Raw genomic sequence first — 23,271 nt, forward strand, 5'->3', positions numbered from 1 at the left:
CAATAATGGGGAAAGAAATCTCATTTATTTTAACCAATATTTTCTTAGCAAACAGTAGAGCAAAATAAATTCTCTCATCTCTGAAACCAACAGTCCTTACTCTCTCCTTGGTAATTGATAAGGATGGATATTTATAGTTCCAGATAGTACTGTATTCATCTGAGAGAATAACCTCCTAGCACTAAGCTGCATATGCTGTTAGTCCTTTTTTGCTGTAACAGAGCATCTGCAATGTCAAAATTCCTGCCAAGGCTAGAGAACAAAATCCAGATTCTCAAATGCTGCAGATCATGCAAAAGAAGTTTTTAGCCACCCTCTACTGTGTCAGACCAGACGTTTCTCCAGCCTTATAGCTCAGCTCTACTTTGTATAGCTTTGTCCATTCATCATTTTGGCTACTTGCTTCAGCAGTCAGCCTCGTCTTGAGACCCAGTGGACTAATACAAACCCTGAATTCAATAGGAAAGTCATTTGACTTGTACATAATTCATTGCATGATAAGGGGTAATCAGGACTTCCCAGACTCCTGTTATCTACACTGCAGAAAGCTTGCACTCTGCAGATGGCAAGGCACCTGGCTCCTAATTCAGCATGGAGTTGTCTATGTTATTGCAAAGTAACCCCAACAGAAATACATGGCTTCATTTCTCTGAATACAATAAATTGTAAAAAGCTTCCTCTCTGTACCAAAAAATAAATTCTAAGAGCCAAAGATTCTAGGCTCGGTGCTGCTCACCTGCTACGAAGTCACCAAAACCAACAGTAGTCAGAGTGACAACCACAAAGTAGATGGACTCCAAGGCTGTCCATCCTTCGATGTGTTTGAAGATAACAGCAGGAATGGTCACAAAGACAATGCAGCCAGCCAGGATGAAGAGGATGGTAGAGATCACCCGGATCTTTGTTTGGCTCACTTGTTTTTTCTGGAGAATGGACAAAACAAAGGAAAAAAAGTATGTTATTGGAACTGTATAGTTTATTTTATGAATGGCAGACAGATCATGCTGATATCATCAGGTATTTCAATTTCTGTCATTTGTGAACTTATTAAATAGAACACAACTCTTCCTCTCACTAAGTGAGAACTGTCCCTAGAGAACAGTGAACCTCAATGGTCTGAGCATAGAAAAATTGTGATTTCTGTTTTCCTAGATAGTCACTAATCTACGAGAAACACGTCCTGGAAAACTAGTCCTGAGTTTCAGAAAGGCCCCAATACACACCAGTTTGAGTTCAAAGTGGGCATTAAAACCAACAAAGATATATGTAAGTCCACAAAGCCTTACCAGCCCTAAGTGCTCAACAAGGAATACTGAAACTAAAACGATAACAAACCTTTTTTTTTTTTTTTTATTTTTATCCTGAACGAAAAATAAATAATAATAATAATAAAAAAAAGATAGAGGAAATAGTACATTTTATTTACTAATACTTCATGCTTTGTGTTTTGCTACTTACAAATAAATCATGAAAAAGGCTGACCTTGCACTCTGGAATACCAGCTTGCATTCCCACGTTTGAAGGTATAATAGAGCTATTTATGGATTTCAGAGCTTCCCAGTTCACACCAAAAATACAGGTTTTATATAGAATTTATATAGAATTCCAAATAACCTGAGATAAAATTACCTATGTAAATCTGTGCTGGAAGGCTCTTGAACAAATATTGTGCATGTTACTGGATGCTATAAATTGAATACAAATACAAGTAGTGTAAGTGCAACATTTTACACTCCTAGATCATATAAACTCTCACTTCATTTAATATAAACTTGGATTTTATTTTCAGTAATACTGATATAAGCCTGGATTAACATAACCAATTCTGACAGATTTATTCCAGATTTTCTGTCCCATACTTAAATGAATTCAGAATTTAATAAAGTTTCGTGAGAAAGCTGAAATGTACTATACAAAAACCTTATTATGAATTAATTAAAGCTACAGTATCAATTCCGTATCTGTCCTGGCAAAGGAATGTGGAGTTCAGCATGAGTTATGTATTACCAATGATGGAAAAAAGAGTGGAAGAAATGATGTATAAATCTGTACCTGATATTCAGGACATCCACTTGTTCATGAGTTATGAATTAAGACAAAAGACAATGTAATTTTACCTGTCCAATAACTTCAAAAGTTAAGAGAAAACTATTTTTATTTTTATTTTTCTCTCTTTCAGGTCCTACACATCTATGCTGATTAACAGGATTCTTCCATGGCTTTTGCCCTTTTCAGGTACATAAACCTATTTAGAAATGTTCTGACCTCCTCAGTGTCAACAAAAGGACCAAACAAAGTTCTTATCTTCCCAGGCTGACACAACAGAGATGACACAGATTCATTCAGAAAGGAGTAGATTCTTTTCCAATTAGAAGACATTAAGCGTGGGACTACAAGATACTACAGTCCATTTTCAGACTAGACAAAATGCTAAATATATGGCAAATTACACCATATTTCAAATATGCTTCTTGCAAGACTTTCCAGTGTCACCTCATATTTCATAGAGACTAGCCCAATTTACCATACTACTCAATTTAAAATATCACTGGAATGTTTTCTACCTTACAGTGAGATCATATGTTACTTCTGTCTTCCAGAGACTTTCTTTTCTCTGTTCCTGACAAATATCTCCAGGACCTCAAACAAGTTGTTTACCTCTTTGGCTAGTTGAACGGTGTTGTATTTTTAGTGCTAGTATACTGCACCTTCACAGAACATGCAGTCCTTGTCTCTACACCAGACACTGCATTTTGGAGCACTCCTTCAAAGAAAACATATTTTTTAAACTCTTCTTTTGTCCCCTTTTCCTGCTCCTAACTTTATGCCCTCTCCCATGCTGCCAAATATTCTTGGAACAAATTCTCTCTTCCTGCACACTAATTAAGCAGCTTGTCTTCTAAATCATTTCCTCCAGATGAAAATGTTTTAACAAAAGGAAAGCCAGTCTTTGTATTCAAAGCATAAAACAGAATATCACACACACACACACACATATATATAAATTTCAATTCTTATTTTTTACAAAGCACATTGCTGTTGTATCATAAGAAGATGCAATATTCATCCTCTGTTTCTTAAGTGTAGCAAGTACCATAGGAGAAATGGATATTAAAAACTGTAAGCACTCACATTTGTTGCTAGGCTTGGTAGAGATGATCCTGAATACATACTAAACACAGATAAGGATAAAGTAAGATTCGTTTTTTACATAGCTTTTCTTTTTCCCCCTAAAACAACACTTCTGCAGGGTGTTTGTCTAGACCCAGATGGAATATGCAGCAAGCTTTTCACAGGGCAGCAGCTTTCTCAAATGTTATTTTTATAAACTGCTAAGCATGGATCTTGCTACAGTCATAATGCAAGTACTGATGTTGTGTTATGAAAATACAGAAACACTACTATGGAAATTTTCTAGGCTCAGTATATCTCTTTTCTATCTTCTTTCTCTCTCAAGAAAGCACAGTTAGGGCTTTATGATATGCATCGACTAATTTTGTCAAGGTGCTCATTATGATACTGAAGAAACAAAAATAACAACATTAAGACCAAACTTCTATTCTGAAAGAGCTGTATACAGGCCCAGAAAAAAAATAAATGTGGAAAAAGAGGCAGCCATTCTGCATATACTATTCTCAGACACTGGAGCAGACAGAGGGCAACAGAGGCTCATGACACAGACTTAAAGAAATGCAAAGGATTCATTCAAAGGCCAGATTTGGAATATGCTGCTTCTTTCCTCCATCCATCCTTATGCTCCCCTTTGAATTATAGCTATATCCTCTGCTTCCAGAGAGTGCAGAATGAGTTCATAATGGTTGTTCTGCATTGGTTCCCTTTACCTGAGTGGATTTTAACTTTCTAGTCCTGGTAAACCTGTTTTTGGTAAGCACTGAATCAATGCTTTCTTCTTTTAAAAATTTCCATTGGAAGAAAAGCATTTCCTGAAAATGCACTTCATCATCATTATTCATCAGTTATGTTCTTTGTTAAGGAAGATAAATAATCATTCATATGTTTGGAAACCCTTCTGTTAAGACACAATAAAATTAATTGACAAATACTCTCTTACCTTGCACTTAAATCAGTTCTCTGTCACTCAATTGCCTACTATCCCTATCTTTGCTTTATTAATTTATTCTTTGTAAACATTCAGAAAGGTTCTAAAATGAGAGGCACACTACAATTCTTCACTACTTTTTGTTGAAGATGCTGTTTGCAAGAGCTGTAAAATATTAGAGGTATTGCAGTTCAGTGACAAGAGTACAATCCAGTAAGAGAAATTATTAAGTGCTTGAAATTCTAATAAAGAAAAACAACAACAACAACAAAAACACATTAAAAGGTCTCATGTGAGCAGGCAAAACAGTGCAATATTTCCTCTGGAATGCCCTGTAGCTAATGCTCTAGATCTCTAAGCTAGACTGCTCTCTGTTTAACACAGAGAAAAATAAGCATTAAAGTAACATGAGCAATAATTACTTTGCGGGATGAACTTCAGTACTGATGCATTGAAGTGAGTTGAGGTTCCAGATAACAACACACTCAAGATTTAACTATAATAAGTTAATAAGTTAGAAAGCCTCATTTTAGAACAGTCTTTTCTCCATTTATATTAGCATTTTGTGAGATTCATTTGACTCTAAAATTGGAACAATTACTATCTGTTCCTGATGTTGACTTATTCTCCCTTTTTAGAGCTGCTACCTTCTCTTTCTAGCAGCCCCCAGCAGCTTTTTCAATTAACCCTAGGCTCAATACCCCCTGTGGCTCTGCTCAGGAGTAGATCCTCTTCAAGACTTTCATGATCTTCTCTTTGAAGTTGCCTCAGACTGATGCTGTATTTCACTCAAGTCCTGCAGGCCTAACAGACAAAAAGGTGGACAGGTCTAAAAGGCCTTACAGAAATGTCAAGGTCTGTACCTAAATCTTCAGGAAAATATTAACCCTTAAATTGGAAGTCTATTTGCAAGCATTTTTTTACTTGCAGGATTAAAGAAAGATGTGCTCCACAGCCAGCTGAGGTAAGCTTTAGACTCTGAACTGATGTTTGGCAACAAAGGGCTTTGGGTTAAAACAGACGTCCAAAAGGTTTGTACTCAATTTGTAGAGATAAAATGCCAAAGAACAGATACTCCATGACTGGGATCCACAGATTTTGTCATTAATTTTTGATTCTAAGCATATAGTCTAAGCACTTTGTAGCAAATATACTTTCCTGTAGCTTTTATACAGCAGAGTATTTGAATCAAAGAGTAACAACGGTATATCAAAATTTGTACCACAAGGCAGAAGTTGAACTTAAATAGAATTCATAGACAAATTTAGCTCTGATGAAGAGCCATTGCATGTAATGGAGTCACAGCCTGCACCAGGCTCACTTAGTTCATGCACGGAGTTATCATTTGGCTCTATCTTGCATCTATCTTGCAGTGTGAGGACTACTAAAGCAGGTAATGACCAAAAGTAAAAATAAAACTTCCTCTTCCATTTCCATAACCATAATTAAAGTACCGGATGGAAGCAGAAATGAAGCTGTGGCCTGTACATTCTCTACATTCTCAAGGTATTTCAGAGACAGACCCTGTAAATTTACTACCGCTGCATTTCATCCTCCACTTCAACACTGCAAAAGTCAACGGTCACACTTTCACCATTGCTACGCATATTACAGTAAAGTGACCAGATGGCCCTGGGTCTGGACTGCTTTACAGCCAAGAAAAGCAGTTAGAAGAACAAGTGTTTCATGGAAGAGCATTGAAGGAGTCCAAGCAGAAAGCAGCAGAAAGCAGAACACTTCTGTGAAGTACACAGAGAATAACAGTCTCTTTAGCGTCAGATAAAGTACTGATGAACTAGATGTGAACACACTCAGAGTTTTCCAAACTAGAGCAATTATCTAGAAAACAATGCCCAGGATTTCAGAAGAGCTTCATGTATTTTAACTGAAACAGTTGTCAGACTATTCATTAAAAGGATTGAAGCACACTTCCACACTGCGTTCTATTGTTCTCTGCTCAGTGAAATTCCTTTTCAAGAGGAAAGACTGAGGTGTAGATCTATCAAAAGTAGCTTACAATCAATCCCACTGTCGTGGATGACAGACTGTTTGAATTTTCATAGGCTGAAAAAGTCATTGTGTTGAAGTCTCGTTTCCCTGAAGACAGTACATCAGTCTTAAATTTTTACAGACAAAAGATCCAGAAGAGTAACTCCTCAGCTTCAACTGTTTTTAAAGACAGTTATTTTTTGTCTAAATAAAGTTTGATGAGGAAGATAAGCTAAAATAAATAGAAGCACAGCATTTGCTAAGTCTGGTGCATCTTGCTCATGATTCTGGCTTTTTTAAATTACTCTTTCAAGCTGCTCTTTCTGCTATGCTTTTTTGCATAAAGCCTATGCAGACACTGCAAGTTCTGGATTCTTGCAGTACTTCTATTCCTTAATTTCACTTCTATCATCAGCTAATATACAGAAACATCTTCAGAACTGAAATAGAGGAACTGGAAATGAAGAACTCATCAGTTTCATAAGGCACTACAGATGTATTGCTGACAAGTACTAGTGTATGCCTAGTTTTTTAGTATTTTTATGTTGTAAAGCCTACTTTCAGATAAATATACTTCTTGAGAATTAGGAAGGACAACTCATTATAAGCAGGTCTCTTTTGCTAGTACCTGACCATGCATACATCCATAAATGTAATGATAACTGACTGCAAAATTTTGATTTGCATCTAGGTTTTGGTTTAAATCACTCCTAAATTTCAGAATACTCACTTTTGAAATGTACACTGAAGTGCTCACATAGTCGAAATAAAGCATACTTGAATATGTACAAATATAAACCAATGCCATTTTAGTGTACAAGTACCCCTTTCACATTGTACGAGAAACTGTAACTCTCAGCCTGACACATCAGGAGTTATAGGCAAAAGTACAGATAATGAGCTGAGACTTGATGCATTTGCTGTTTCTACTACTCTGAATTTGTAAATTAGCACTGTACAACAAATTTTTTTTATCTGTACAAGCTTTCACCAGACAGATAAATTTTTTCCTGAGCAAGTTATTCTGCTGCTTCTGGAGCAGAACAGTAGCAGCTTCAAAGAAGCAAGCTCCTAAGGAATGAGAGAAGCATAAAATTGCAAAAATCAAATGAAAACTGCTTTAGGTCAGCACACACTGTGTAACGTTTCTCTCCAAGGCTACATCACCTTTGGTCCTCCAGCAACAAGGTGACTTTGTGAATGGCAATAGAATTTGCATCATCTCTTCCTCAAAGTTATTCAGCAGCTAACTTAGCAACTTCATAAGAAATATTATATTAAAAGGAATTCAACTGTAAGTCTACCACACACTTTCCACATTGCTGGATAAGATGCATGCCTTGCAATAGTAGTTTTCAGAGTCTTTGCTCCCACATCTGTAATGTCTGCCTAGGATGGCTGATAGGCCAGTCAGCTTAAGGCAATATTCATGTACAACCCACCCACCTGAAAAAGCAAGGCCCTGTCTGTCTTGTGTATCAGCATCCAGCAAGTTCAACACATTGTAGGAGTTCGTAACAGGGACTGCTGATGTGAAGTGGTGAAGAAAGTAAAGTAGCCTCAGCACTCATTCCTTATTGTGACCTTACTGGTTACAAGATTATGATGAGGGAAGTCAGTTCTGAGGAAATCATGCAATTGTGCCTCCTTCCTATTTCATGCCCATCACATATCCCATGGAAAATAACTGCAAAGCAGAACATAATGGCAGTTCCAGGTTTGGAGGAGCAGAAAGGTCAGTAGAGCAGAGACAGGTGGATAGATCAAAATACACCTGAAATTATGAGGGAAAATTTCTTCTGTAAATGGCTGTTTGGATCTATCTCCCCATTCTTCTAACAATACCTTCATGTCAGCTTCATTTAATTTCTGTCATCCTTAACCACTTCTTCGAACATCTCAGCCTCACTTCTCTTAATTTCCAGTTGGCTTCTTCCCTTTCATCTCACACCAACTTGTCATTTCCTCTGGCTATGTATTTTCCTGTCTGTTTAAAAATAATGCTTATAAATCACTGTTTCTACAGAATCTTAGTACAGAAGTTTTCTTCCTGGCTGGCTACTATGGTCTGAAAGTGGTAATAACCTATAATAGAATGTAATTAGATCTACTGTCTTCATTGCAACAATAAGAATTTCTTATTAAATTATAAAAGCATAGGATTCCTTTCTGATGGCAGAATTTTTTATATTCACCTGACATTTTGTTTTGGTGGAAATGACCCAGGAAACTGTTAGACTAAACTCTGAACACTGGAATTTCAGTTCATAAATCTTGAATCATCTTGGAACAGTACTGTGTACATGCACCACTGGTTTGAATTTTATACCCTCTCCTGACAGTTCTGTCAAGAGACAGAATACCAGCAGATGGCAGATTGATCATTGCTCTAGTTCATTCCTCTGTGAAAGCTCTTGAGTGTGATAAAAATAACATAGAATTAAAATATTAAAATCACAGCTTTTTACCTTACAGAAAGTAGCAGTAAGTAACTCTATATTAAAACAAAAACAAAAATAAAAAACAAAAACCTAAGATAAGATGTTTATAGCCTCAGTGAGATTTTAGCAGCTACTGTGGTAAGACAATGGTGTTGGCTATTAAGGAAATGAAATAGAACTTAAAAGAGTTTGTTGATTTCTGGCATAATTTGATTAGATGTCAGGAAGTAGAGATCAAACTTTTCCATCAGTTTGACATAATTTTATATGCACAGACATGAAGGTGTCAGATTTTATGAACAAAGTCCAAGTGCAAGCTTTTCAACATCAGATATTCAAAACTGTGCAGAGGCTCTTGCTAGCTAATGTCACTAAGGTTACAATAAATCTACCTATTAACTATGTGCCAAATTTTGAATATAACAAAAATAACTGAAAATCCAGAATGATTTCCCTGTTTTGTCTAAGCTGTGATCTGAAATTGAATTTCAGGCTTTGAGAGCAGTATCACCTAAAAGCTTAATGTATCCGCTAAAAAAATAAGAACTAATGCTGGTGTCGGTCTGCAAGATACAGAATACAGAGTAGTGGATGCCTTGCAGGGAGCAGGTGTGGGTTCTGAGTTATGGCATTAACCCAGTGGAGAAGAAGTAAAGGAAAGCTCTCACAGCTTCACTGGACAAGCAACTGGACCGATTACTCTCCTCTTCAAAGTTTCTTTCCCTTGAGCTGTTGTACTCATTGCTAGATAAGGAATTCATAAAGATAAATCCTGTCACTGGCAAAATAACAAAAGTGAACAGAGCAACTGAAAATCACTAAAAAGAATTTGATTCTCTAAGAGAAAGAATAGCTAGGATAAACCTGTTCTATACAGAAAGGCAAACAACAGTGTTTAGGAAGGGTAGAGCTTTAGAAGTTGCTTAAAGAAAGCTCCCCAGTGGCTCAGTGGGACTTCTGCCCCACTCCCAGTCCAAGCTTTCAACAGTAACTAGTTTTTCCTATATCTTTTTCAAGGTTCAGATGAAGTCCATTGCTGGTTTGTTTGTGGTGGTTTTTGTTTTTGTTTTTTTATTATTATTATTATTATTATTATTATTATTACTAGTGAGGGGGGAAGTGCATGTATTTTCAATAAAACTTATAGGTCTTTCATATTTAGAGCACATCATTTCTCAAGAGGTCAACAGGTAAACAAGTTCTTTAAGCTTAACACTGGAAATACAGGCATCAGACGTACCTGTTCTGATAATTCTCATTCGTTGAATGATGGTTTGTTTACAGAGACACTGTATTTCTGCACAAAGTACTGTACTTTCTAGATGCATAAGCTTCAGAGGAGAAGTTTTGCCACCACTCATGTTTCTGTCTGCTTGCTTACAACCCTGCATGGTGATCAATGCTCTACTTGCTATATTGCCTGGCTTGTCCTCAGCACCAGTGCAGTAAGCCAGCTCAGTGAGAGGAGTCATAAAGCCCAATAAATGCTCCCAGCAGTTTTACCTTACATGCCAGAAAATCGTAAAGTGCTCTCAGAAGCATGATGTACCCACACTCAATGTCTGTACTGAACTGCAAATGAAGGGAAGATCTGTCTGGTTATGGTCATCCAATCTACCTCCAGTTAGAATCTAAATACTTGGTACAAAGTCTGAATAAATACTATCTGAATCTAGCCTATATTTAACTCATGATAATGACACTGCATTCTGTAGCTGTGTATTCTGGAGTGCTATCCTTTCTATCTTTAGATGTTTTCAACCTCTGTTTATATAGTACAATCTAAAAGAATTGAGTTTGTTCTGCTGTTTATTATAGATCTTAATTGGTTATTAAATACCCATAAATATCCATTGGTTATTAAAAACAATAAATTGGGTTATTAGAAATGAATGGGGCACTCAAGGTGCAATAGCACCATGGATTTGTGCAGTGACAGAAGGGTCTTTTCCATTTGGTTCTTAGCCCCATTGCTGACACTCTTATGCTTTTTAACCACCACTAGGTTTTGCAGAGTTATCTTCAAAGAACCATCCACATTAATTCCAAGTCCCTCTAGGAGTAGCAAAATACAGCTGCCATCTCTGACTAAATATACTAGAATTTATTTCCTCAAACTAAAGAACTCAGCATTATTTTGTACTGCTAACACTAGGTTTCATTTATCATCTTATCATCATTTTACACCTTTCATTTTAGCTATTCTGAAATATCTAGAGGTGCAATTTGCAGACACTGTCATCTGTAGATTCTGTCATCTGCATATTCATCTTCTTCTTGTCTGAGTCACTCCAGACCATTCCTGTCAAAACAGTAAGATTCCATCAGGACTCCAGCTGATTCACACCAATGCTCTACTCCTAATCTCCATTTCTCCTTCAGACAGCTACTGATGTGTGAGATCTTCTCTCTTTCCTCATCACAGCTTGATTTTCTTATAGCCTTTGATGAGAAAACTTCTCAAAAGCTTTCAGAAATGCAGAACATAATATCAACAGATACTGATACATGCTCAGTAAGCCTCAGCTAATTCCAAAAGATTTGTGAGGCATACCATCAATGTTTTCTTAGCTCTTCTAGTGTCTTCTTAGCCTACATTTGTACCTTTCAGTCTCATTACAGATATTCTGCAGATTTTGGTGTCCTAACAGTTGTAGCAGGTTGCTTTACACTCACAAATATGTTGAGTTTGAGTTCCTCATGGAGACAAAGTAAGAAACAAGACTTACACATTGAATAACAGAAACAAAAACTACATATAGAGCTAAGAGCTCACTGCTCATAATTAAATCAAGAGCGGTTGCTTCACTTCCGGATTCTCTGATTAGTTTCAAACATAGATGGTTTCTGATTATATAAACAAATCATATTAATAATTTATATATATACCATCATTATAATAATAATTATAATTTACATTAGCTAATATAAAGTATATCTTATGTATTTATGAAAAATAAGGTAAAAGGAGCAAACATATCTTGGTGATATGTACATTGCTTTGGAAGCTTTCAAAATACCAAGGAGGAAAAGGAATTGTTCGGATGATTATAAAAAACAAGCAACTGCATTAACTCAAGAAAAGAAAAGAATACTTTGAATACCAAAAGAACTCCCACTATGTGCTGAAGAGCTATATTCTCTATTAAATGGTAGTATCAGCATTCATCTATGAATCTTAAAATACTTCAAATAGAATATGTATATTTTTATTTGTAAACTATCGTACTGACAGTTTAATGGTTTTGTCCAAGTCATCTAGAAAGCCAGTAGTACAGCTGAGAATCATTCAAAGATTTTCTAACTCCTTGTGCATATTATAACTACCACACTTCTGGGGGAGCAGAAGCAGTCTGGAAGGTTCCAAGATTTCTTCAGGTGAAGTAGGTACAGTTACAAGAAGGTAGCCTGGAAATAAAGTTGTGAGCTTGGCTACCTCTGTTTTTGCAGAACCAGCCAGCCTGAGTCACCTTTCAACAACCTTATTTTTAGTTCATAAAAATGTAGGCCATTTTCAAGTGTTCAGTCAGGCATGTAAATGCTTACTCACCCATAATCAACCAGCCACCTTTTTCCACATTTAGTCTGAGAGACACTCCTTATGGCTAGTCTGGGACACTTCACAGTAACTTAATTAAAAGGGAAATTGCTCATACTCCAGTTAAATACTCAATTATTTCCTTTAAAATACAGCTACAAGTAATTTGCTCTCAGCTGTGGGAATGTTTCAGAAATAGATGCCTATTAAGCTAACCAGTTTGGACAGCTTTTCATCTTCTCCATCCCTGGAAAGACTTACCTCTAGTTATGCTGCATCCAAAGGAACCATCATAGAGGTCACTTCTAGAAGTTCTGCTTCAAAGAGAGAATCCCTGAAGTGAACCATTGGCAAATTAGCAAATTACCATTTGCCAGGTCAGCAGCAGTGCTTGCAAAAGAACTGCTCCAGGTGATATAGACACCAAAAACAGATGGTATCAGCTAGAAGAAGGGAAATTATATGACCTACTCAAATCTAGAAAATCTCTGCAGAAGGTTGGAACAGGCTGCCCAGAGAGGTTGTGGTTGCCCCATCCCTGGAGGTGTTCAAAGCCAGGTTGGATGGGGCTCTGGGCAACCTGGTCAAGTAAATCAGGAGGTTGGCAGCCCTGCCTGGCAGGGGTGTTGGAGATTCATGCCCCTTCTAACCTAGGCCTTTCTATGATTCTGTGATTCTATGTACTAGTATTATTCCAGTTCTTGTACCAGCACATCTGTTGCAGTGTACCCACTTCTTGCAGTGAAAGTGTATCAATCAGGTATTTCTCTTTCCAAGTTAGTATATATTCCAGTAACCCTGATTTCCAAGTCCTTTCAGCTTTAGTAGTAATTCAGTCATGACCTAAATCAGCATCCTTCTTCCTACAGCTGTTATACTAACTTCTCCCTATATTTAGTGTTCAGGTATACTTGTCAAAAATAACCTGTGGAGTTTGGAAGGCTGTTTTAAACTAGTCCTTGTAATGAAGCTAGTTTAGTAGATACATTCTCCAGAGATAGCCTACAGTCACTGAAAAAATGATGGATCCTTGGAACAGAAATACAGAGCCTACTTCTGCATCACCATGTAGAGAAAGTCTATTTCTTTCAACTGACTACAAAGGCTTTTAAGTAGATAAAGCATCTTTTCAGCTTGGAATGTAAATTCTTCAGGATGCCTAACATGTGAAAAGGACTGTAGATAACAGCAACAGAATTAAAAGCAAGTTACACAATGGAAGTAAAAAACTGACAAAGCTTACTCTGAAAACTTTTTCCACCCTTGCAATACTCTTCCCGAAGATTGTTCCAAGTTGGTCTCCAATTCCAGCCAGCAAGAAGCCAAATAGAGGAATGCCAAAGATGGCATACAAGATGCAGAAAACCTTGCCTCCAACAGTGCTTGGGGCAATGTTTCCATACCCTGTAGAGAGAAACAGTTGTTGGAAACTTCAAACTTATATGAGGCTTTTTAGAAAAACTAATGGGCTGTTACTGCAGAGATGCCTTTGTTCTACATGTGATTTCTATTTACAGATTTTCCATGAAATGATGTCACTTCCCAGGCAAGCTACCCGCAGAGATTTAGTTCTTCATTTGTATACTCAGTTACCCATATCTTCTATAAATTCAGGTCCTATTTAAAGTTATTTTGTGATTAACTAATCTAGTTTGACTTATCATGGCACAAAGATCATGCAGTGCTGGCATGGTGCCTGCACACTGGCTGCTCCTCTCGGGCTCTGTCAATTATTTCCTGACAGGAGTGTGATTCACCTGACAAGACTCATTTTCAGTGGTTAGCTCATAATTTCCTCTCCCCTCTCCACTCTGACGAGTGCAAAGAAAACATGTTTGCACTGCCCCCCCTTAAAGCCACAGAAAAGGACTTTTCAGATTTTGTAACATGTATGAAAAGGGATATAAGGAATATACAGTACAGACCTGTTTAACTGTATACCAGAGGTGGTTTGATCTGAAGGTGATCTGGAGACAACATGATTGTGATAACCAGCACTCTCTAACACTTGCACTGGATAAGTCCATCTCTCACATGATGGAAAAAAGACTATACACAAGATATCTACTCTCACATCACTATCTACCCTCCAAACCACAGTCCTTTTCAAAGCTGCATCCAAGATTCGAGATTTCTCCTAAAAGTCTGATAAAATTCAGGCTCCACTAGTCAGCAGACTGAGAATGACCATGTAATCTGTTGAGTGTCTGTGTAACGGGGATACTAACAGGACTCTGATAGATAAAATAAAACCATTTTCATGACCAGACACAATATGCAGACTTTATGCAGCCTATAAAAATCACATTCATGGAGAACTTAAAGCAGATATGGGCAAACATCCAAGTTCTTTTCAATAAGTTATTTTAATAGCAGATGCCAAAGAATATGCTTACATAAACTATGCCTATAAAGCGGCATTTATTTCAATGAGTAATTTAAAAGCTTGTCACTTGGGTCTACTGAGTAAACAAATATTTAGGGAGGATTTTATAAACATTTGATTCAGAAATGTTTTCTTTATCTCCGCCCCCTTTTTTTATGCTGCCATTAAAAATACATGGCAATGTAGCTTAGCAGATAGAGGACTGCACAAAGGAGTATGCTTTATGTAATCACTCTTTCATCCTCATCATGACAACAAACAAGGCACAAGTCTCCACTGATCTAAAGGTACAAGGCTCTACTGTTTGGGCAACATAGCAAGTCTTGTAAATGCACCAGGTTATTTTGTTGTATTAACCGTGTAAAGAACTTGCATAAATCAGATTCTCATGATTGAAGTCAGAAGAATACTTAGAAGCAATGCAAATAAAAAGCGCAAAAAAAAAAAAAAAAAAAAAGCCAAAGGGTTCTAAACTCTTGACTCCTAACCAAGACAGCGCTGAAATCAAGCTTAAAATTATAAAGCCACTTTATAATTATCAGGAAATTAAATTTGCCACCAGTGATAACAATTCATCTTATTTTCCTTCAGACCAGAATAATGAAAATCCAGCTGCTTCATCTTTGAGTAACTCCTTTTCAGGACAAAAACCCTAGAACACCTAAAGTGAGCATTCAGAGATGAAGAAGCTAAATACATCGGACACAATATACAGAGGACACAAATGCCAAGGGCCTTAATAACAAATCTACTAAAATCAGTGGTTCAAGAAAAGTAAATGGAGCTGGTTAGAACACTCTTCATATAACAGAGAAAAAAGTAAAAATATTTCAAGGCCATGAATTCCAGAATGGATTTTATTTTTTTTCATAATCTACACTTTGTGACTTTCCTTCTAGTAACACATTACTAGCATAAAATGTTAATTATGTGGATACATTTCCAGTTACAAGTAGTATTGTAAAAAATGAAACTTTTGTATCAAATACAAGAGTAAAAATCAAAATTGATGAAAGAGAGGTTGTCATGGGTGAATTAAATTTTGATGTTAAAATTCAAATTGCCAACAACATATAACAGTTATTTCATCTGATTCTGATTATTGATCTTTCAAGTGATAATTAAGTTCACCTGCTCTAACATTAAGAACAGTATAATAAAACTTCAGCTACGTCAGTGCTACTTGTTTTCAGTTCAGCGTTGTTTTTCTATCCTAATTATGGAAACAGCTTCTGATTATTTACCCAGAGGCCCAATGCTCTTGAGATGCAACAGAGGCACACCTCCTGAGAACTGAAATAAAAATTAGCCACTTTACTTCTTTGTGATATACCTTCCACAAATTTATTGGTAATCCAGGTCTCAACTTGACTATGTATTTTAAAATATAAACATAAACATACCTATTGTTGTGATGACTGTTCCAGCAAAGAAAAAGGCACTTCCAAGGTCCCAATGACTGCTGTTGTTAGAGGAATTTCCTATGGGACTAACTCCTGCATTATCTGCATCAATAGCATGCTGCAAAGAAAAAGACAGCAAATCAGTCTTGTGTGTGCCTTACTGTATCCTATGTAAATAAGTATAGGCTTCAAAAATAATTTATAGGACCAAGAGAGCAGTGTAGATTTACTTTTTAATACCTGCTCCAAGTTTATTAGTATCCTCTGTACACAAGATCTGAATATACGACTGAACAAAACAGATGTTAAAGTGGAATTCAAGACACAATACATAGATAAATGACAAAAGAGACAAAGCACTCAAGAAGGAGAGGTCCAACACCAAAAGAGATCCATAAATATTGTTCTTGCAGTGGTAGCTGTCAGAGGAAGAAATTCCTCAGAGGGAACAGCTGATGTTGGAAGCAGCAAGAAGGGTGGTAAATATAAATAATGTTCATGAAGTCAATTGAAGCTAGTCAGCCAAAGATTTTATTTCCCAAGCAATTAATAATTGATAAGGTTATTTATGTTTTATGCTAACTAAAGTAAAAATTATATATAAATATGCCATATAAAATGAACAAATAACTGCAGAAACATCATGAAACAACTTTGCAATCATGTATTGGGGGATGGATAATAAGGATGGTGAATGGGGATGGAGGGAATGGAGAGTGTCTGCAAGAATCCCATGGTTGACAAAAACTGGTCAGAGAAACCACTTCTAGCAGCAAGGCAGTGTGAGTTACGTAGCTTCAAAGTCCGCTTAAGCCAACATGTATCTACTCAGAACTGCACGTGCTGAAAGATAAAGATTTTTCTTGGCCCAGTACCCACTAATCTGCTCCCCCAGTACAAGTTCAGAAACACTAATGCCAAAAACACTAGTGTCAACAGAGGGAAAGGAGCTGTAGAAGAAGAGACACATAAATAAAGACAGAGGTGAAATGTATCTAAGGAGATTGGTACAGGACAACTCTTTTCAACATTGTTTCTGCAAGTCAGGCAAAGCTGAACGTAAAATTAAAGCACATGCAAGCTCCAGACTCGAATGGACCAGTTACATGAAGCCAGTGCTCCTCTGTAACTGCCCATATGTCAGGAAATAAGGAATTAGGGAAAGTGTTTAGGACCAAACCCTTTGAAAGGGCTTCTTTACCAGTTGCTGGCATACCACAGGTGCTGTGAAAGCAGAGATCATTTGTTTACCCAGAAGAGCATAAGTCAGCATAACAGACAGGTTGTCTGCTTAAATAGGCCATGACACGCTGTCATCTACCCTGGCACTTCACTTCTGCCAAGGAATGCTGGTTGCCTTCCCCATGAGTGTGTGAATGTCATCAAGCTAATTGCAACACTTAAAGCACATTTGAGTTTACACAGTTTAGCAGATCTGTTTGGGCCAAACACTTACTGCTGAAGTGAAGGAGCATCTCTGATTGCCTTAGGTAGCTTAGAGCTTCTCAGGCTCCCTTCACATCCACAACAAATCTTTTTTCTTTTTTTTTCTTTAAAGCTTGTCTGACATCATTCATTTATAAATATCCAGCTACTTCAATGCATCTGATAAATACACAGCACTTTGTACACAGTGATGAATATACTAGGATGATGGGAAGTAGGCAGGAAGAGCAGAGATGCCTTGCAGCCACCAGCTATTAATATGCAATTTTGGGTCATGTGATCCCTATATCATCATCATCACCAGGAGTTCATCCAAACAGATGTATCCTGCTCAACAGGACAGTCTTGATGGCTTGATGGCAAGACTCTCACTTCACGTAGATCATGACATTTTACAAATTTCACATCTGTAAATATTCAGGTCTAAGTCCAGAGGGGTCCCTACTCCCTTTAAATGTGTCAGCTGAGTTCTGGAAGCAACATATCTGCAGAACAGCCACAGAGTTCTGTACCATCCCCAGATCAGTCAGTCTCCTATACAACCACTGCAGTATCTCTAGACTGAAGGTATGAGTTTGCCATCACCAAATTAGACATGATCCATGAGATCTGAATTCTTTCTATTGTATCCTTTAGGGAGAATGAGGTAAAACAAAGATCAAGGGCAGAAGGGAAGTTGAGACACAGGGAAGTCAACCTCCAGAAGTAGAAGGTTCAGTAGTCAGGTATTTATTATCTTTCTTCACAACACTTTTCCGTCCTTCAGCAACAAGAAAACCTGGCCCACGGTTAATTCAAAACACTTTTCTGCTCCATCTAGAGTTTTCTTCTAGCACACGAAAGGCATCCAAATTCTCCTCATTTCACAAAGCAACACCCTGAGAAGACAGCAGGCATATCACCAGTGAACCCGCTGAGCAGCTGAAAACTGAAATATCTTCACAGGATGTTCCCTCTCTTGTTTATCTTCAAGGGAAAAGTAGTTCAGAACTCTAATCAAAACTGTCTATCCAAGATATGAACTCTTACTAGCATAATTAGCCAGTAACGTCTGACTCGCGTATTTCAAACTCCACTTCCTTTTCAGCTCTCAGGCTAACTCATTAGAGTTGCTGTAGTCATTAGTGGACATGGATAATATGATTAAGTTCCTAAGTGGGTGATTTTTTATTTTTTATTTTACTATAATCACTCCTACTCCTAAATGAAACCCTGAAGGAAATGGGGGAAGAAAACAGGCCACCAATAAACTACATAGATAACTTCTAACAGCAGCAAGCCACTCCTTTGTGTCATGAAGCAGGGCTTATTAGAGAAGTGGGGCTCATTACAAAAGCTTTTGCCCACATATGTTGCACAGGCTACACAGAAAGAATATCAATACCTTTGTCATATCCACAGGAATTACTATGCCAAAACACACTGATGGTCTTCTTGCCTGCCTCTCCTGGTTGTAAATAACTTAACCTCTTCATAAGAACTCCAAGTGTGCATTATTACAAATGCAAGGTTATTTTTTTATGCCTGCTACAAATAAGCTTATGCCATGCCATGAGAAAAAAAAACATTTCATATTATCATGCAAGCATATGCAATTACCAATGTTTGTTTTCTTTTCAATTTTATATCCAATCACTTCAGTCCAGCTGCCTTCTGTTATATTTTCAAATGAGTACAATACAAGTAAATTCAGTTGAAGTAACTCAAGTTTCATTCTCTTTTATCATGTTCTTCATTTCTCTTCTCTCACACTCTGAAAATTCCATTTCAGAAGTACTAGCATAAAGCATCTGATTTTGTCATTATCTCTGCCACTCACCACTGCTCCAAGTAGTAGATCACATAAGGCAGTAAACAATGAATTAGTTTCACTACAACAAAAGTCTTCAGAAGCAGAAATGAGGTTTAAAAATGTGCAGTGTAAGAACTTCAGGTGGAACAAGACAGGCTGCACTGGAAAACACTTATTTGCCTTCAGAAAAAAAATACCTCTCTGTCACTGTGTTAGTATTAGACAGATCAGGACTAAACACAAGAGATGAATAGAAATTTTAACTATCTTTAATCTAGATTTGCATCTTAGTAGATACTTACATTGCTTGCATCACTGTATTTCTTCTGAAGTCTCTGAATAAACTTCACTGACTGAACTTAGCAAATCAGTTGGGCAATTCACATTTGCACAACTGATGACAGTATTTGCAATGGGCTACTAAAGACAAATTTGTAAACCAGACCTCATCCACAGTGAATTTGTCACATCTTCCTTGTACAGTATCATACATCCTCTTTGCAAATTGTCCAAAGGAGAATACTTTGTAAGATTTATTTTTTTCCATCATTAGTTTAACAAAGATAGTTTTTCTTAAAAGATTCTTCTGGAGTCACCCCCATAGTAAAAGGAAACAAGCCAGTTCTAAGGCCTCCCTTTTTTCATATTCTATCTAAAGGCTGTCAGGTAATCAGACAACATTAATAAAAAATAGTTCCTTCAGCCAGATGATAACTGCACACAGCACAGCAGCCAGGACCCATGGAGGCTGTCACATCAGTCTGAAATCACAGCTATAAGGGCAGATGCCACATTTGGTGCAATGCAGTCATCCATTCTGCCAGCTAGGGAGACGTCACTTTTGAGATCGTTGACATGAAGGCATGAAAGCACAATGTTAACCCTCTGACATTATCTTTGAGCAGTGGTTCACTGTTCTGTGCAAGTCAATCATTTTTCTGTACCTGCAGACATCCCCAGTGCCAGGTTCACCCCCAGACTTATAGAAAAATCCAAAGGAAGTTGTTTTTAATTGACAAATCTTTCTCAATATTTCACATTGCTTATCCTTAAGATATTCACATGCTAAGCTACTAAACACATTTAATTTACCTTAGCAAAATTATTTCTAGTTGCACAGTATAATGCCCAAGGACATACTGAAATCTCAAAAAAAGGTAAGATTTGTTCATAATATTTGCCTTCTAAACACATAGCATGCCTGCTTATTATTTCAATATCACCACTTCTGAGCTGAAAGAAAGGAGACTGTGCAAAGTAAAGAACTAAAATTGATAAATAGCTTATGCTAATGAAAGAGCAATTGTAAATCTTTGTATCGTAGTCTGTTACCAGGAATCTACTCTTCTGTTGAGGCGCTAAGCTTGTCATTATGTATTTTGCATCCCACTTTCTGCAATACACAAAGCATATTGCACATCCTTAAATAGCGGTATCTCTCATCCCTCCCACTTCAGGAAAACAAACGAACAAACAAAAAAACAGAAAAAGAACCCAAGTTTAATCCTCTAATCATTACATCATACTAAAGAGGTGAGAAAAGCGCTAATCTCTGCAAAACTGCCATGAGAAATGCATGTGAGCCAATATCTTTGACCAGAAGAATTCACACTGCAAACTAAGCATATTCACCTGTCTTTTGCAGACAGATGAAGGGTGTGATCCAAGCCAGCCCTGATCCAAAAGCTGTATAGTCACATCAGCACTATGCTGCTTCCTTAGCTAAAGTACCAGGCTGCACAAACACAGGTACACAGCTTCTGACTCAGAACTGACCTGTCTTCTGTGAACATACAGTACAAGCAGGGAGAGCCCACATCTATCTGCAAAGAAACAGAAAAATGTTGTTTGGCTTAGGAGAAGCAGAAGAGCGTTGCTGTCTGCACACATGGGCAAGGGAGAGGAATTGATTAAGCAATGGGGAGGGAGAGGGGGTGAGGAAGGTTGGCTACAGAAGACCAACTACAAAGATATGGAATGAGTTTAGGCTGGAAACTAGTTGAACACTTTAGTTGTCACAGCAATGAGATACTGGAACAGTTTCCTAATAGAAATACTGTGTCTGTAATACTTTGTAAAATTAAATTGGATGGACAGACGCAATAGTCCAAGGAACAGTTCTGAGGCTGAAATCACAATGGGGCTCCAGTATGACACCCCACACCTAAATATATTGTGTTCATGGAGAGCTCAGACAAATTCAGGTCTGAAATACAAGGCTGAAGTTCAATTTTGGCGCTAGACACTGTTGGAATACACTCTTTCAGTATCTCACATCTCTTATCTAATCTCTATTTTCTTCACGTTCACTGATAGCTTTCTACATGGAATCCTAAAAGACATTGTACTGAAGTGTGACAAACTAGATCCACACTTTCTTAATCTAGAATGTTAAACAATGAAAGGTAACTCTACCTTTGACAGAGGTATTCATGTTATTTCATTTTTCATTTATCTCTAGATATTTAGTACTTATTTACTTCAAAAATCATTCTAAAGTTTTTCATATTAAACTGAACTAAAAAATCTGTAGTTCTCAGATGCAGATTACTTTTTATTTTGAATTGTATACTTTCACAATCATTCATTTACCTTACATTCTCAATAGCAAACCCGAGTTACTGTGCCTTCCACTTCGAAATTCTTGACAGAATATTTATTTCATAATTCCCACCTACCATATTCTACTGCCTCTCTTTGTTGCTGTGTTTAATGCTGGAGAAAGAAGTTAGACCATATCATTTGAAAACATAGAGATGTTTTGAAAATGTGCCACCTCACACAAAAAAAATGTGTACCAATAATTAAGTTATGATTTTCTTTGCACATGTTTTTAATTATTCTAGTGAATACACTTAATTCCTATTTATGTCACCAATACAGCTCTTCAGAGAACTGCCATACTGTTCACACTGAACAGAAATTCTGTTATCTTCATATGCCCTACCTGAATCAGTGTCTCCAGCTCTAACTGGGTTACACAAACATGTTCCCGAAGAAAGTCTGCCTTCTCCAATGCGATGGTATTCTTCTGCCTGCTCTCAAAGGGCTGCTCCAGGGCACGGAAGACGAGTCCTCCAGCCACCAGGTATACCACGACCACGACAAAGATGGCCACCACAGTTTTCCACTTCATGACTGTCTGCAGGCCTTGAGAAGGTGCTTCCATGGTAGCGACAACCATTGCTCGGGAGGAAACAGAGAGCCGTGGAGATGCGTAATGCCCGTTTGTTTTGGGTTCAGGTTCACAAGCTGGCACTGGTGAGGGAACAGCCACTGAAACACAAAGTAAAAGCCCTTACTCAAAATCAACACATGAACCTGATCTTCATACACAGTTTTCCTAAGTACCATTTTCAAATTGCATAAACCACATTATTCACATATGTATAACTCTTCACACCTGGAAGGGTCCATGTTTTTTGCATACTAATACCTAGGTTATTTCGAGAGTTTTTTTCCCTTTACCTCTAGAATAGGACAAACCAGCTGTATAAGCAAAAACTTTAGAGAGATTCAGAAAATCATTTATCCATTAAGAATGTGAAAATTTTTGCTAGCTAAGATAAGCATTATACAAGGTGATATTTGCTGAGGGACTTTTGCAGGTATTTATGTCCTTGGCTCATTATAAAAGTAGTATCAGTTGTGCTAGGAGACAGAACTGTCACTTTTCACTTAATATTTCTCTTCATATGTATCTTCAGATATATCCTTAGAAAGGATCCAGGATCAGACAAAAAGCCTCTGAGTTAGATTACCCTCCTGTTATTTCATTTTTGCAATACCTGTTGCACAATTGCTTAGTTTGACCATCAAAAGATCAGTAATGGTTCCCAACATGTACCAGATAGGATGGAGTGATATGAAACATCTGAATCACAGCATCTTCTTTCTGAACTAAGACACATTTGAGTATTTCCAGAATTGGTTTAGCTGATGTACATCCATGCAGTATAATTTCTGTGAATTCCATGGCTCACATGGTAAGAAGAGGAAAGGATTCACACAGCTATGACCTTGACTGGTACAGACTGGTTTAGGCTGAAACATGTTTCAGTGTAGGTAGATTCCTAATTTTGATATCCCATAAATAATTTATCCTTTCCCATCTGAACAAGAGGTCAAGGGATGGCAGAGTTAGAACTGCTTTTGTGAGTTTTCTTTTCCTCTGTTGTTTCTTATTTGTGTCATAATTCTGGCAAAATATTATTAA

At 37.3% G+C, this 23,271-nt stretch overlaps 1 protein-coding gene across 2 annotated transcripts in view; it reads right to left on the reverse strand.

Annotated features, from left to right (window-relative positions):
* Positions 1 to 23,271, reverse strand: part of KCNK10 (potassium two pore domain channel subfamily K member 10) — a 55,868-nt gene that overhangs the window by 11,715 nt on the left and 20,882 nt on the right. For both annotated transcript variants that reach the window (XM_032445033.1, XM_015865415.2), the window contains exons 3-6: positions 22,003 to 22,331; positions 15,818 to 15,935; positions 13,272 to 13,432; positions 737 to 923 (exon numbers count right to left, since the gene is read on the reverse strand). In XM_032445033.1, coding sequence (XP_032300924.1) covers positions 737 to 923; positions 13,272 to 13,432; positions 15,818 to 15,935; positions 22,003 to 22,331 — 795 coding nt within the window. The remainder of the gene's footprint in view (positions 1 to 736; positions 924 to 13,271; positions 13,433 to 15,817; positions 15,936 to 22,002; positions 22,332 to 23,271) is intronic.

The sequence above is a fragment of the Coturnix japonica genome, chromosome 5 (genome assembly GCF_001577835.2).
Source record: "Coturnix japonica isolate 7356 chromosome 5, Coturnix japonica 2.1, whole genome shotgun sequence".
Taxonomy (NCBI): domain Eukaryota; kingdom Metazoa; phylum Chordata; class Aves; order Galliformes; family Phasianidae; genus Coturnix; species Coturnix japonica.